The sequence below is a fragment of the Zootoca vivipara genome, chromosome 6 (genome assembly GCF_965207765.1).
Source record: "Zootoca vivipara chromosome 6, rZooViv2.hap1.1, whole genome shotgun sequence".
Classification (NCBI taxonomy): domain Eukaryota; kingdom Metazoa; phylum Chordata; class Lepidosauria; order Squamata; family Lacertidae; genus Zootoca; species Zootoca vivipara.
The window spans coordinates 38,441,550-38,455,989 of NC_142589.1; the positions used below are offsets into that span (position 1 = coordinate 38,441,550).

The following is a 14,440-nucleotide window of genomic DNA, read 5'->3' on the forward strand; positions in this document are numbered from 1 at the left end:
ATGGGTGGGAACAGGGTGGGGGGAGTCACAGGGATGCACCTGTGTAAACAGAACACGCGTAAAACAGGGGGACTCTGAAGGTGAGGGGAGTCTGAAGGGGGACTCTGAGGTTCCATTTAACAGACGGAGCCACAGCAACGTGTGGAAGGGCCAGCTAGTTTTTTATAAAATAAAAAAGCCCTCCACCCCTCCCCACTTTTGGTTTGGTTGTCAGAGCATGCATTGAGCATGGTTTTTCAAAAGGAGCCTCAAAACAGTTAGCAAAGCATTAAAAACAGATCCTGTTGTTGAACAATATTTACAAACAAACCAGAGAGGGGAGCTGAGGGATGTCCTTGGAGGGTGGGAGGGGGAGGGGTGGGAGGGACAGAGGGGAAAAAAGGGGGAATGTAATTGGATATATTGATTGTTAAATTGTTTTGGTAAATTTGTCTCAATAAGAAATTTTTTTTTAAAAAAAAAAAACCCAGATCCTGTTGAATGGACTCTCGGTGCTAAACAGAGTTCTTTTTGCGAGCAACTGCAGACCAGATCACAAGGCCAGAGCCGCGACTGCCTCGTCCTCCTGCTCTTGCTCCTCCCGCTCCATCTGCAAAAGGGGACAACATAGCTACTGGGCAAACACCCATTATAGGGGGATTCTGAAAGCTCTGTGGCAGTCTAAAAAGCGGCTGGGCCATGCTCTGAGCAATCAGGCGGAAAGCCCCTAGGAAAACATGTTATTTACATGGCCACTGCTCATGCGCAACAGCAGCGCACGTCCCTGAAGCATCTCTCCACTCCTCCCTCCCCCACCCCACTCTCGTCTTCATCAACGCAAAAGGCATAAAGGACTAGCAAGGAGCTTTTAAGATAGTGAAGGAGCCTGGCCACACCATGGCAGTCCCCCCAACCCCAGGAAAAGGGAACACAAGCTTCCATTCTCAGTAGAGCTGCTTTCTTTCTTTATTTCTCTCCTTCTCTCCTTCTTTTTCTGTTTTTCTCCTTCCTTTCCTCTCCCCCTCCTCCTTCACTACATCTATTCAGGAGCAGTGGGAAAAGGCCTGGGCGAAAATGTTGGCCAGCACCCTTGTTGGACAGCATGATAGAATCCCCCCACCACCACCATTTTTAAAATTTTAGTTTTAAAATTATACAGAAAAGAAAAGAAATAAATTACAAAGAGGAGAAAAATGGGGAATACATAAATAATACAGTACACAGCATCACCACAAGCACGAAGAGACCATTATTGCAATATATTCTTGTACAAACAATTAATCTGTCAAACTGAAATATACATATGTGCACGAAGGCTTGCAAGATACACAAAAAATAAAGGTGTCTCTTCTGCTTCCTGTGCTCTTTCCTCAGTTTTATCCGAACAAGAATTTTTTATTATCAGACACCTGGGAGTAAAGTTCTCTTTATAGCAAAACAGTGTTACCCCTTCTCCTTATTTAGCTTACACAGAGAGGAGAAAATAAGGAGCTCATTTTGCACTTGTCAGCAGCAGCAAGCGGGACTGTGGCAAAATTTGGGAAGACCTACAGTTTGGTTCACTTTGAATATGGTCAAACCTCAGTTTATGCCTACCTCGGCGAGCGACCGCTGCGGACCCGGAAGTGTTTACATCCGGGTTCTGTGGCGTCGGATGTGCAGACGCAATCTGCGCACCTCATGCATGTGCAGAAGCAATTTGCGCACACGCAGAAGCGTACCTTTGGGGAGAGACCGCTTCTGCGAGCGACCGCCTCTGTGAAATGGATTGCGGTCACAAACCGGGGTACCACTGTACTGATACTCAGCCCTCCCTTCTTGAACATGACAGATTCATAGAACTGTAAAGTTGGAAGGGGCACAAGGGGCACCTAGTTCAACCCCCTGCAATGCAGGAAACTATTTGCCCAACATGGGGCTTCAACTCACAACCCTGAAATTAAGAGTACTATGCTCCACCAGCTGTCACTAATCCTGGCTACTGTATTTATGCTTAGGCCCCATTTATTGCTCATGGCCTTTTCTGACAAGAACTGGCTCAACCCTCTCCAACACCCAGCATTCCTCCTCACCCACCCGCCCAGCCAACTTTTTACTCTCTGGGCCCCCACAAACTAAAAAGTGGCTCTCCAGCTCCTGCTCTCTCCCACCATTCCTTCCAAGGAATCTCTGGCCTCAGACCCTGCTTGCCCATGATCTGCCTACCTGGCCTCAGCAGCACAACTGGCCCCTTCCGCTGGTTCCTTCTGCCTGTGCAAATGACCCAGTCCCCACACAGCACATTAGTGACACGCTCTGCCATAAGAGCTCCCATAGGGAGGAATCTACCTGGTCTTTCTTTTTGCTGTCTAATTTGCCTCTTGGGAAGGTCAATGTTAGTGTTCCGGCAACGTTTCCAAGACCAGAGCACATTCAGGAAGCTGGTTGTGCCTGGACGGCTAACCCATTTTCACAGGGTTCTTCTGGGCACAGGAATGGGGAATGCCACTAACAGAGGCACTGACAGCGTGGGGCTCAGGGCTGTGTGGGTTGCCCTCTGAGCTGAGTCATGGGAAAGGTTCACATTATGGGATGTGACATGGAGGAATGGCCCACAGCGATGCACAGAGGCTCAGGGGGTCTCAGGGATTTTGTTTTGAGTGGGGGTGGGGAAAGCCTTCCCCGTGTCACCTTTACTCTAAGCTCCTGCTTCTGGAAGGATCAAGGCTGGCACATTTTATCTCAGCCCTCATCAGGCAAATGGCCCATCCTCTGTGCTACACCTCCAGGGACACATGGGTACATGGAAACTGAAAAGTGTGTCCTCACCACAACTCCTGCCAAGGCGGGGGGGGGGGGAGCAGGGGACATTAAGTATATATTTCTGCATACCTGGAAGAAATGATCTCCCCCACAGATGAAACTTTGTTTGTCAATCCTTCAATCAACCACATTATCTGCTCTGGCATTCACCTGTTTTGCAGCCCCATGAAATGCAAACAGCAAGACAGCATCTGTGTTAATAAAGTCTATGGAAATTGTGCCATCTTCTTGGTGGAAGATGGGTTTTTTTCCTTCTCCCAACTGGACCCACCCACAATCCCATCACCATGGAAAATCTGCAACCAAAGCCGCAAGGAGAGAGATCTAGCCTCAGCCATGTTCAACAATCTGTTTTCTCTCCAGTTTTGACAACAATTTTTGCAAAAATACTTAATCTCATTGAACACAAAAGCTAGCATAACCCACAGGGTTCATTCACGTCTGCAGATAAGGGAGCCAGCAGCTTGCTGATAAAGGGCTTTAAGCATCCATCTTCTACATGATTGAAACATAGAATTAATCTAATCCAGCAAAGCTGGAATGCTCACCCAACCCCTCCTCCTTTCCCATCCTCATTCATTCCAGTCTCATTCAGAAAAAAATATCCAGAGAAGAGTGTGTTGCAAGCAGAAGCCAGCTTCCCTGCAAGGCACCACATGATGCAGAAGAGCACTTCTGTGGAGTCAAGGAGTTGTTTTCCTCTCCTCAATCTGAGTGAGAGTTTTGTGAGATTTACAAGGCCTGCTAGGATAGTGCCCTTCTGCACATTCATCTGCCAGGAACTTTTGCATAAATCCAACAAGTTGTCTGTGGAAAGAATTGCTCGATTTCTTTTTGGGGTCAAAGTGTCCTGAAAATATCATTAACTTGCTCTCCCCTGCACACTGACTGTTGACATTCCTCGCACATGTTCAAGTGTTTCTCTTAAGAATGGAAGGAAAGGAGAGGAGCATTTTTCACATGGAGAAAAATGGGCTTCAGGCTGCATTGTGAGAAGCAGAAGGATAGCTAATCCAGGAGCACCTTTGACCAGTTTGCACTGGTAAACCAGCAACGCCCATTCCAGGACACACTCACTACTGTGATTCGTGCATTGCTAACCTCAAGGCTGGACTATTGCAATGCACCTGGAGAGCTGCTGCTGGTCAGGGTAGCCAATACAGAGCTAGATGAATCAATGGGATATGGCAGCTTCCTGCATTTCTATGATCTACCTAGTTGCAAGGAAGTGAAAGTGCAGGAACAAAAACGGCCCCTGTTACTTCAAAAGTAGCCTGCATTTCCTCTTTTACTGTGCCATTGGGGATTCATAGAATCATTGAACTGTAGAGTTGAAAGGGACCCCAAAGGATCATCTAGGCCAACCCCATGCAATGCAGGAATCTCAACTAAAGCATCCATAACAGATGGCCATTCAAACTCTGCTTTAAAACATCCAAGGAAGGAGAGTCCACAACCTTCTGGGGGCATCTGTTCAATATTAATCGACATTAGTTACCCCTTCCAGTTTGGCATCATGTGCAAATTTGATGAGCATCCCCTCAATTCCTTTGTCCAGGTTGTTTATAAAGATGTTGAGCAATAACATGCCCAGGACAGAACCCTGCGGCACCCCACCTGTCACTTTTTTGCAGGATGCTGAGGAACCAATAACAAGCACTCTTTGGCATCGGTCAGTTGACCAGATACAAACCCACCTAACCATTACCTCATCCAGCCCACATTTTACCAGCTTCTCCACAGGAATATTATGGGGAACTTTGTCAAAAGCCTTACTGAAATCAAGATACACTACATCCACATCATTCTCCTGATCCACCAAGCTTATAACTCTATCAAAAGAAAAGAAATGAGATTTGTCAGGCATGGCTTGTTTTTGAGATACTCATGTTTTCTAAGCGCTCACAAATGTACTGTTGAATTATCTGTTCTAGGACCTTTCCTGGTATCAATGTCAAGCTGACCGGTCGGTAGTTGCCTGGGTCTTCTCCCCCCCCCCTTTGAAGATTTGAAGACAATATTTGCCCACCTCCATTCTGCAGTGACTTCACCTCTTCTCCAAGAATTCTCAACAATTACAGTGACTCTGAGATTACACCTGCAAGCTCTTTTGGGAACCCTTGGTTAGTACTGCAGTTTATAAGGAGGATGTAAGGCTATATGCAGGTGGCACTGTGGGTTAAACCACAGAGCCTAGGGCTTGCTGATCAGAAGGTCGGCGGTTTGAATCCCCGCGATGGGGTGAGCTCCTGTTGCTTGGTCCCAGCTCCTGCCAACCTAGCAGTTCGAAAGCATGTCAAAGTGCATGTAGATAAATAGGGACCACTACGTTTCCGTGTGCTGCTTTGGTTCGCCAGAAGCGGCTTTGTCATGCTGGCCACATGACCTGGAAGCTGTACGCTGGCTCCCTTGGCCAATAATGCAAGATGAGCGTGCAACCCCAGAGTCGGTCATGACTGGACCTTTAAGGCTATATTATAGGTCATGTGGAGCCACTCTGATAGAACTGATTCTAGTTGGCTATGGAGGAGCAGCGCTTCAGCCCTGCTAAAAGGGCTCTAGTCTAGCTAGCCTCAAAGCAACCTGTGACCCAGCAAAAAGAACTGCAGTCAAAAGAGGATATTGTAGGAGCCTTGGACCCCAGCCAGCTAGAGGCTGTTCTCAGAATAACAGCCCCAGTATAACAACACAGAGACAGAGGACGGATGACACAACTGCTTTGCTGGAGTTTAAACCATGAGATTATCACCCCTGAATCTCAATCATACAAAGAGGCACTGAGGCAACCAGATGAGTCACACACTCACACATGAAGAAACAAGATGAGAGAGATTACAGAAAGTGGGTCACACTGAGGACTCTCCTCCACTCACCCACCATCATCCTGAAGCCCATTCCGTGTGGATGGAAATAATCCTGTCATTAAAATACATTGAGAAGGGAGCATATTGGAAAACTTGTTCCAGCTGTTATAGCATGCTGGTCTTCAAGTAGTGAATTATGGCCACAAGTGGGCCACAGACTCCTTGAAGCTGGGCCATACCAGGGTACCACAACAACTGATATTTTTAAGGAGAAGTGGAAAGGCTGGGAGAAACACAAGGTAAGCCTACTTGTCATATTTAGCGCTGTGGGTTAAACCACAGAGCCTAGGGCTTGCCGATCAGAAGGTTGGCGGTTTGAATCCCCGCAACGGGGTGAGCTCCCGTTGCTCGGTCCCAGCTCCTGCCAACCTAGCAGTTCGAAAGCACGTCAAAGTGCAAGTAGATAAATAGGTACTGCTCCAGCAGGAAGGTAAATGGTGTTTCTGTGCGCTGCTCTGGTTCGCCAGAAGCGGCTTTGTCATGCTGGCCACATGACCCGGAAGCTGTATGCCGGCTCCCTCGGCCAATAAAGCGAGATGAGCGCCACAATCCCAGAGTCGTCTGCAACTGGACCTAATGGTCAGGGGTCCCTTTACCTTTTTACACAGACTCAACAGCCTTGGTTTCCTCAAAAGACGCCGGGAAAGTACTTTGGTGTGGTTGCTATGAATTTGCTGTTAGAAATCTCTACCCCTCTTTCTACACCACACATAAACCAGCCAGCGTGGTTCTGTTTGGAAAACGAACAGTTGTTAAAGTGCCTATCTGTGGTATAGATAATATGGGCTGAAAAGGTAATAGGGAGAAGGATTAAGACAGTGATGGCCAAACTTGGCCCTCCAGCTGTTTTGGGACTACAATTCCCATCATCCTTGACCCCTGGTCCTGTTAGCTAGGGGTGATGGGAGCTGTAGTCCCAAAATAGCTGGAGGGCCAAGTTTAGCCATCACTGGATTAAGAACATAAGGATAGCCTGCCTTCTAAACTGTGTGTGTGTGGAAAGGGCTATCGTTTTGTTATCAGGTCATCGTGTCCTTTTGTGTTTTTATATGGTAAACCACCCTGTGATTCTTGGATGAAGGGCAGTATATAAATTTAGTAAATAAAAGAACTAAGCCAATGTCCCGTCTAGTCTGGCATCCTGTTCTCACAGTTGCCAACCAGATGCCTGTAGGAAACCTGTTAGCAGGACTCAAGCACAAGAGCACACACAACCCTTCCTGGCATTTCTCGCAACTGGAATTCAGGAGCATTATTGCCTGCAACTGAGGAGGCAGAGCATAGCTATCACGGCTAGCAGCCATTGATTAATGTGAAAAGAGGGACATGCATGTTTTAAAAAAACCTAAACTGGGTTCCACATTATATGACAGGGTTAAAAGTGGACCTCGTGTTTGGAAAAGACAGAGACTTATGGCCCCAGCATATGATGATGGGGAGCAAGATGTGAAATCCTTAGAAGAAAGAAAGAAAGAAAGAAAGAAAGAAAGAAAGAAAGAAAGAAAGAAAGAAAGAAAGAAAGAATTATCACAGTGTTCCACAGCACAGACTTTTGTGTGTGTGTACGTGTTGGAAATGTAATTAAAACTGGAAGATCTGTGTAATTAAACAATAGGGGTAAAACTGGGTCTGTCCCGCAGGTGCTAAGCGTTGCTCAGCAATTATTATTATTTTCTCAGAAAGCCTCCTTCATCTGGGCAGAAACTGTCTGTGCTGTCCCTGGGTGTGCTGGCTTGATTTTATTTTCTTTTTTTTCTGGGTACGCACAGTCCCCTGCTCTCTGGCAGAGAGAAGCTGTGGGCTGAAGAGAGGCCAAAAACTGGGGCCATCCTCAAGGCCCTGTCTGAGAAGGAAGTGGAGAGGGCTAGCTATGATTTCCGCCGCCGCCCCACCCAAAAGAGAGAGACATTCTCAGCCTTCTTCCAAGGTATGTGATGCTGCTCTCCATTCTAGGCAAGTGCTGGTCTGCTCCTTGGGATGGAAAAACATGTTAGATCCCTAGATTCCAAGATCGCATTGGCAGGGGCAGGAAGCAAAAATGGCAAATTACTTAGGCCTCATTTTAGGCACCTGGGCAAAAGGGCACCTGGGATTTTTTCCCTAGCTTTGGACATTCTACCTTCTCTCAAATCTCTGAATCAAGGAAATTTGAATTCTAGGCATTCTGAAACACAAAACGTCATTGTTCTAGGAAGGAAGTCCCATACCTGTGCAAATATGCTAGCTATGACTTTTTTTTTAAGAGGGGATGACTGGTATTTGCTCTGGATTGTCCTCACTTCAATTAGTATGTATCATGAGAATGTATGAACAGCACAGGAAATGTAACACCAACTTCATTTATCTTCATAATGAACCTACTGAAGTAAGCCATGCTGTGAGGTGGGGACCTGTCCAAAGCCCCCCCCCCCCTGAACCTTATGGCCAAGTTAGGATTTGAACCAACACACAGTACACTAAAAGAACACAAGAAGAGCCCTGCAGCTGGATCAGGCCAAAGGAGGTCCATCTAGGCCAGCATCCTGTTCTCACAGTGGCCAACCAGATGCCCCAACAGGAAGCCCCCCCAAGCAGGATCTGAGTGAAACAGCAGCACTCTCCCCACTTGGGATTCCCAGAAACTGGTATTATTCAGAGGCATAATACCCCCCAACAGTGAGGGTGGAACACAGACATTGTGGCCAAGTGCCATAGTTACCTTCATTACTTGTACCTACTGTTATTGATGCTTTCTTCTGTACCTTACAGTAAACAGAGAACATTGTGTGGGACAGAAGAATGTATTGTGTCGCTTGGACTGTTGTGGTATGAACAGGGAAACTGGAAACAATCCTGGTGTTTTTAAGAAGGTCTAAATTGCTGGCCTACAGCCCAAGACCACCATCAGAGGACTATCACCTATCAAGCGGCCTCCTTCTGAAATTAGGTAGAGTCCTACAACATATGGAGGGTCAGCTTCTTCCCCCTCCTGTCTTAGGGTCAAATGAAAGTGCATGGGAACTATACATATTCTGGACTCCACACGTCTCTCTGAGCCTTAAACATCTTGCCTTGGACTTCAGGCAGACAGAGGCAGATCCACAAGTTGAGTTTCTACTCCCCACTTCCTCCTCAGCCCCATTTTCCTTGCTCCCATCAACCTCATCTTGATCTGTTCAGAACATTTATCAGATTCACACACTGCCCATTTCCTGTTTTGTTCATCCTCCAGTTGGAATCTTTGCTTCTCTTCTTCTGACTCACGGCCAAGAAACAACCCTTGTGTGCTCTGAGCATCAGACAGACCAACCAAGCCCTTGACATGTCATTCAGATTACAGTGCTGAAGCAGTATCAAAATAGCAATATAAGTTTTGATTATGAGCTCAGTGCAAAAAGGAAGAATGAGCCCGGCCTTCACCCAGGACTGCCCAGTTCAGGGCCCAAGTTCACAGCAGTTCTGCCCTCTATCTTACAGACCACACTTGTTATTCTGGCCTTGTTATTTCACCTCGTGGTACCATCCGTAACAAAGAGATGCCGCTGAATTATGTCCTACCACAGCCAAGCAGTGGTAGTCCCCTGCACAATCACCCCACCTTCCCTTCAGAAACTGGAACCATAGATATGTGCAGGACACCCTCCCCCTGCTCCTCTGACAACTCAGCAGCAGCCTTACCTGGAAGCCGCAATCTCCGCTTTCTGTTTGGCGATGGTGGCTGCCCGTTCGGCTGCCTCGATGGCTCGGTCCACCTTCTCGCGGATTTTGCTGGCCCTTAGCGGGATGAGGTTCTTCCGCTTGCCGCTCACCAGGATGTTCTGCTTGTACTTTCCCTCCTCCTTGGTGCCGTCCGGGAAGGTCATGCAGCCGTAGCCGTGGCGCTTGTTGTTGGCCCACTCGCCTTCGTACTTGAGCCCGTCGGAGCGCTGGCTGACCCCGAAGCCTGACCGCTTGTCGTTCTTCCACTCGCCCACATAGATCTCGGTGGTGGTGGCGTCGATGTCGTCTTCGATGACGGAGAGCTCGGCCTCCCCTTCACCCAGGCTGATGGTGGAGTTGATGTCGCTGGCCGTGGAGCTGACCGTGCTCATGCCCGCCTCGCTGCGGAAAGAGCTCTGCTTGCTCCTCTGGCTGGCCAGGGAACTCTTGGATTCGGACTTGCGCAGCTTGAGCCCGCTCAGGAGGGAGCGTCGGAAGATGCCCTTTTTCTTGCTCTTGAGGATCTCGGCATCGCTGTGAGCCATCAGGACGAAGCCGCCCCGGGAGACGGCAGGGCTTCCGGCCAGGGCAGGCGAAGAATCTGGGTGCAGCGCTGTGCCATTGGTGTGTTCGCTGCGCAGAGAATTGATGGACGTCCTTAGTGGGGATCGGATAACCGCAGCCATGCCATACGGTACGCTCTGCCGGACACCATATCCCTGGCGCATCCCTCCAAGCCACTGGCCTTGGTATGTCCCTGTGAGCAAAGAGGCGGGAAAGGAAAAGGGGGTGGGTTAGCAAGCTGGTGGTAGCAGCACCCTCTGAGCAACACAGTCCCTCGCAAGTGGAAGCTCCTTGCACTCACAGGACTGCAAGTCATAGAATCATAGCATTGTAGAGTTGGAAGGGACCCTGAGGATCATCTAGTCCAGTGGTTCCCAACCTTCTTTTGGCCATGCCCCACCTAAGCATCTCTAAAATCCTGGTGGCCCCTCCCCAGTGACATATAATATTTATTACAGTGGTACCTTGGGTTAAGAACTTAATTTGTTCTGGAGGTCCGTTCTTAACCTGAAACTGGTCTTAACCACATTAGCTAATGGGGCCTCCCGGTGCCGCCGCCACACAATTTCTGTTCTCATCCTGAAGCAAAGTTCTTAACCCAAGGTACTATTTCTGGGTTAGCAGAGTCTGTAACCTGAAGCATCTGTAACCTAAAGTGTCTGTAACACGAGGTACCACTGTATTCAAAAAGTGAACTCCCATTCATGTGGAGGAAGCCTAAAAGGCCATTCACTGTTAATCACTCATTCTTGAATTTTCCTCCTTAAAAATCATATTGCCCCTGTGGGGCGTGTGCCCTACATTGGGAACCATGGATCTAGTCCAATTCTCCACAATGCAGGAATATGCAGTTGTCCCATACGGGGATTGAACCTGCAACTTTAGTATTATCAGCACCACACACTAACAAAATGAGCTATCCAGGCCCTGGGAAATTCTACGAACATCTGAACTTGTCACATTTTGAAAAGTGACAGGATGGAATTGCAATTGCAATGAAACATTTCCCACTGGTGAAAAGAGATTTGGATTTTTTTTTTTTGAGGGGAGGTGTTATTTTCAACAGGCAAAGGCCAAATTATTTGTCAGCACAATGCTGCATGAAGGCCTTTGCAGGAGCAGAGGGTGGGGAGGCTGTCCTGCACAATCTTCCTGGCTGAAAGGCAGAAGCACTGCAGAGCAGTTCTGCATCAGTCCAGAAGAGGTCAGTGGAATGTATTACATAGCATCTGCTATGTAAAAAAGTTATTACATTGTTCTTCAATCTTGGCTCCCCAGATGTTGCTGGACTACAACTCCCATCATCCCTGACCATTAGGAAGGCTGGCTGGGGTTGATGGTAGTTGTAGTCCAACAACATCGGGGGACCCAAGATTGAAGAACACTGATTTAATACATTTATACACCACCCTCCCTACAAGGACCTCGGAGTGGTTTTCATAGGTTTCATGGGTGGTCTTTCATTCGATATAAGAAGAGCCTGTCCTGAATCTTCCAACATTCAGCTTCCTTGGATGTCCTCTAGGATTATGAGAGAGGGAGAAACACCTTTCTCTATCCACTTTTTCCATGCATTGCATATTAAATTCTCTCTTCCCTTAAAGCCCAGAAATCTTAGCACACACAAACCTACACCAGTGGTTCTCATCCGGCTGCAGGAGAGGGAGAGAAATTGGACTGAAGACCCTTCCCATTGGATATGCTGAAAGACCAGCAACTTTTGACTTTTGATCCTCTCCTTGAAACCTTTCTTTTCCTGCCAGTCATTACATGTAACAAAGAAATTGTGCCTGGATTTTCTTTTCCCTCCCTCCCTCCCAATCCCTTTTCTTTTTGTATCGTGTATTTTACACATGTAAGCCTGAAGGTAGGGACTATCATATTGTTGACATCTGTAAGCTTCTCTGGGAGCCTCTTTTGGCCAAAGGGCAGGATAAGAATACTTTAAATCCGCTGCCATCCCCAACCTGGTGCCTTCCAGGCGTTCGGGGCTGCAACGCTCATCAGTCCTACGGTAGCCACTGTGGAACTAAGGTTAGATGTTACAATGGTTTGCAGGACAATCCCAACCCTGTATAATCAGAAGAAAGTCACATTGAATTCAATGGGGCTTATTAACAGTGGAGTTAGGATTGCATTGGACAACTTTAAAAGGAAATCGGGCAACTACATGGAGAACATTAGTAAGCCTATCAATGACTATGAGTTCTGAGGCTGAAATGGAAACTCCCTGCCCAGGGGTAAGTATACCACAATGCCAATACTGGGTGAAAACAACAACAAGGGAGGGCTGTTGCTGTCATTGCCTTCTCGTGAGCTTCCTGAAAACACCAAGCTTCCATTGTGGTGTAATGGTTGAGTGTGTTGAACTAGGACCCGGGAGACCAAAGTTCAAGCCCCCGCTTAGCCATGAAGCTCTCTGGGTGTCCTTAGGGCAGTCACTGGGTCTCTCAGTCTCACCTACCTCACAGGGGTGCTGTGAGGAACAGAGGAGGAGGTGGAGAATAATGTCTGCCACCTTGAACTCCTTGGAGGAAAGTCTAGACCAGATGAACCTTTAATCTGATCCATAGGAGCTCTTCTTAAATTCCCTGCACACCAGCAAAAGTTGTCAGGTCTCTTTCCCAAGCAAGCCATTTTGAATGGATGGGTAGCAGAAGCAAGGGAGCTCCAGGATGAGGTATAAATTCTCTGTGTGTATGTGTGTGGGAAGGAGGGAGATATGGCTCCAGGGCCTATTAAATATTACTGTGGGAGAAAATGGAAACGCAGCCTCCATAGGTTCGGCACTGTCTCCCCCACCCGCCCCCAGCACACACACAAAGACAGAGAAGGGTGATGGAGAGAGAACGAGACAGATAGGATTAATGGAGGATTTATAGGATTAGCGCTGGGAAGTAGGGAAAGATTAGGGATTAGGATAAGGACCAAAAGGAGGAGGGTGAGGACTCAGAGATGAGGCTCATGAGCGAGTTGGTTGTATTGCTGGGCCTTCGGAAAATATATTCCTACGGCGATGAGCCTGGGGAGTCACAGTTCAGAAGGGAGCCTCCTCACTTGGAAAAAGCAGAAGGAGTTCACACTGATGTGTCTTTCAGTAGGCAACCAATGAGGGGGAGCTTTACAAGGCATGTAGAAATTCAACAGGTGCACCATGACAGGGAAAATGTCACACAGGAATGAGAGAGAGATGTTGGGTGGAATGCACACTTTTTTAAAAAAATGCAGACTGCACTGCAGACACGGAGAAAGCTCATAGCTGCCAAGTTATCCCTTTTTAAAAGGGATTTTCCCTTATGCTGAATAGGCTTCCTCGCAAGAAAGGGGAAAACTTGGCAGCTATGAGAAAGCTACCCATATGGTTTTCAAAAACTGTGGGACATTTTGCTGAACTAGGAAGAGATTGAGTGAGTTCAGCCACATAACTTGGGCACTGAAGTATTGAACACCTTTGTGACAGAGGCTACACAGCTGATACTGCCACCATCATTCCTGCTCCAGTGACCTCCAGTTTAGACTCCCATGCATGTGGATGCTCTTGAGGGAAATGTAGAAAATTGGATTACTGCAACAATGACAACACCAGAATGCTGATGGGAGATGGGTGTTGTTGTTGTTGTTGCTGCTGCTGCTGCTGTTTTGAAAAAACACCATGCTGTGTTCTTCTTATGTTCAATTGCCACTGAAATAATGACGGGGAGAGACCACTTTCAAAGGCTGCATCCTTTGTTCTGGGGTGGTCAATTTAGTTGCTGTCCAGGGTTGTATTCCTTTGATGGTTATATGTGGGGGGGGGCAGATGCCAGTGGTGAAAGGAGCCAGACAAAAGAGTGTTTGGGACTGACTAACCTTGCATCACTTCTCATCCTGGCTACCTCATATTAAAATTCCCAGACCTATGCAGGCTTGATAAGAAGTGGGCCTCACTGCTTTTTTTTAAAAAAAAAGTTGTTCTCAAAAAAAGTATATGGAGGATTTATTTATTTAGTACAACAGAGCTACTGTTCTCAAAAGTAAGTGAAAGTAATTCCTTTCTGACTTTAGTGTGCTATGCATGGCAGAAACCTACTAATTTCTTCTCAGACAGCTTTTCTCCAAGACAACCAGCAAAATGATTTTTTTAAAGTTTAGTTTCTTTAATTTAAATACTGCCCCATCTAATTGTTCTTAAAAACATAGAAGGAGGTGGAGAGGATTACACATTAAAAATTCATGGTAAATAAAGGGGAAATGAGGAGGAGGCTAGGAACTCTGTTGGGATGGAAGAATAGAGCAGAGAACAGGTGGTGTTGGGGGGGGCTGCATAACATGAGGCTAGTGTGTTTCTCACTTGCGCTCTATCCTATACCCAAATGCAAATAAACGTAGGAGGTGGGCTGCATGTTCTCTGTTCTGTGGCTCTGGAATAGGGCAGTGCACAAGGGGAATAGCTCTGCTTCAGTCCACACTGATATGGCAGTGCGGAAATGGAAGGAAGGAAATATGAAGGAAGCTTCTGCTGCTGGAAAACAAAGGAGCTGTGAAGACAGCATTCATACCCTCCCAAGTGTCCC

At 47.2% G+C, this 14,440-nt stretch overlaps 1 protein-coding gene across 1 annotated transcript in view; it reads right to left on the reverse strand.

Moving 5' to 3' along the window:
- Positions 1 to 14,440, reverse strand: part of JPH3 (junctophilin 3) — an 83,787-nt gene that overhangs the window by 52,190 nt on the left and 17,157 nt on the right. Inside the window, exon 2 of the mRNA XM_035120767.3 lies at positions 9,303 to 10,080. Coding sequence (XP_034976658.2) covers positions 9,303 to 10,080 — 778 coding nt within the window. The remainder of the gene's footprint in view (positions 1 to 9,302; positions 10,081 to 14,440) is intronic.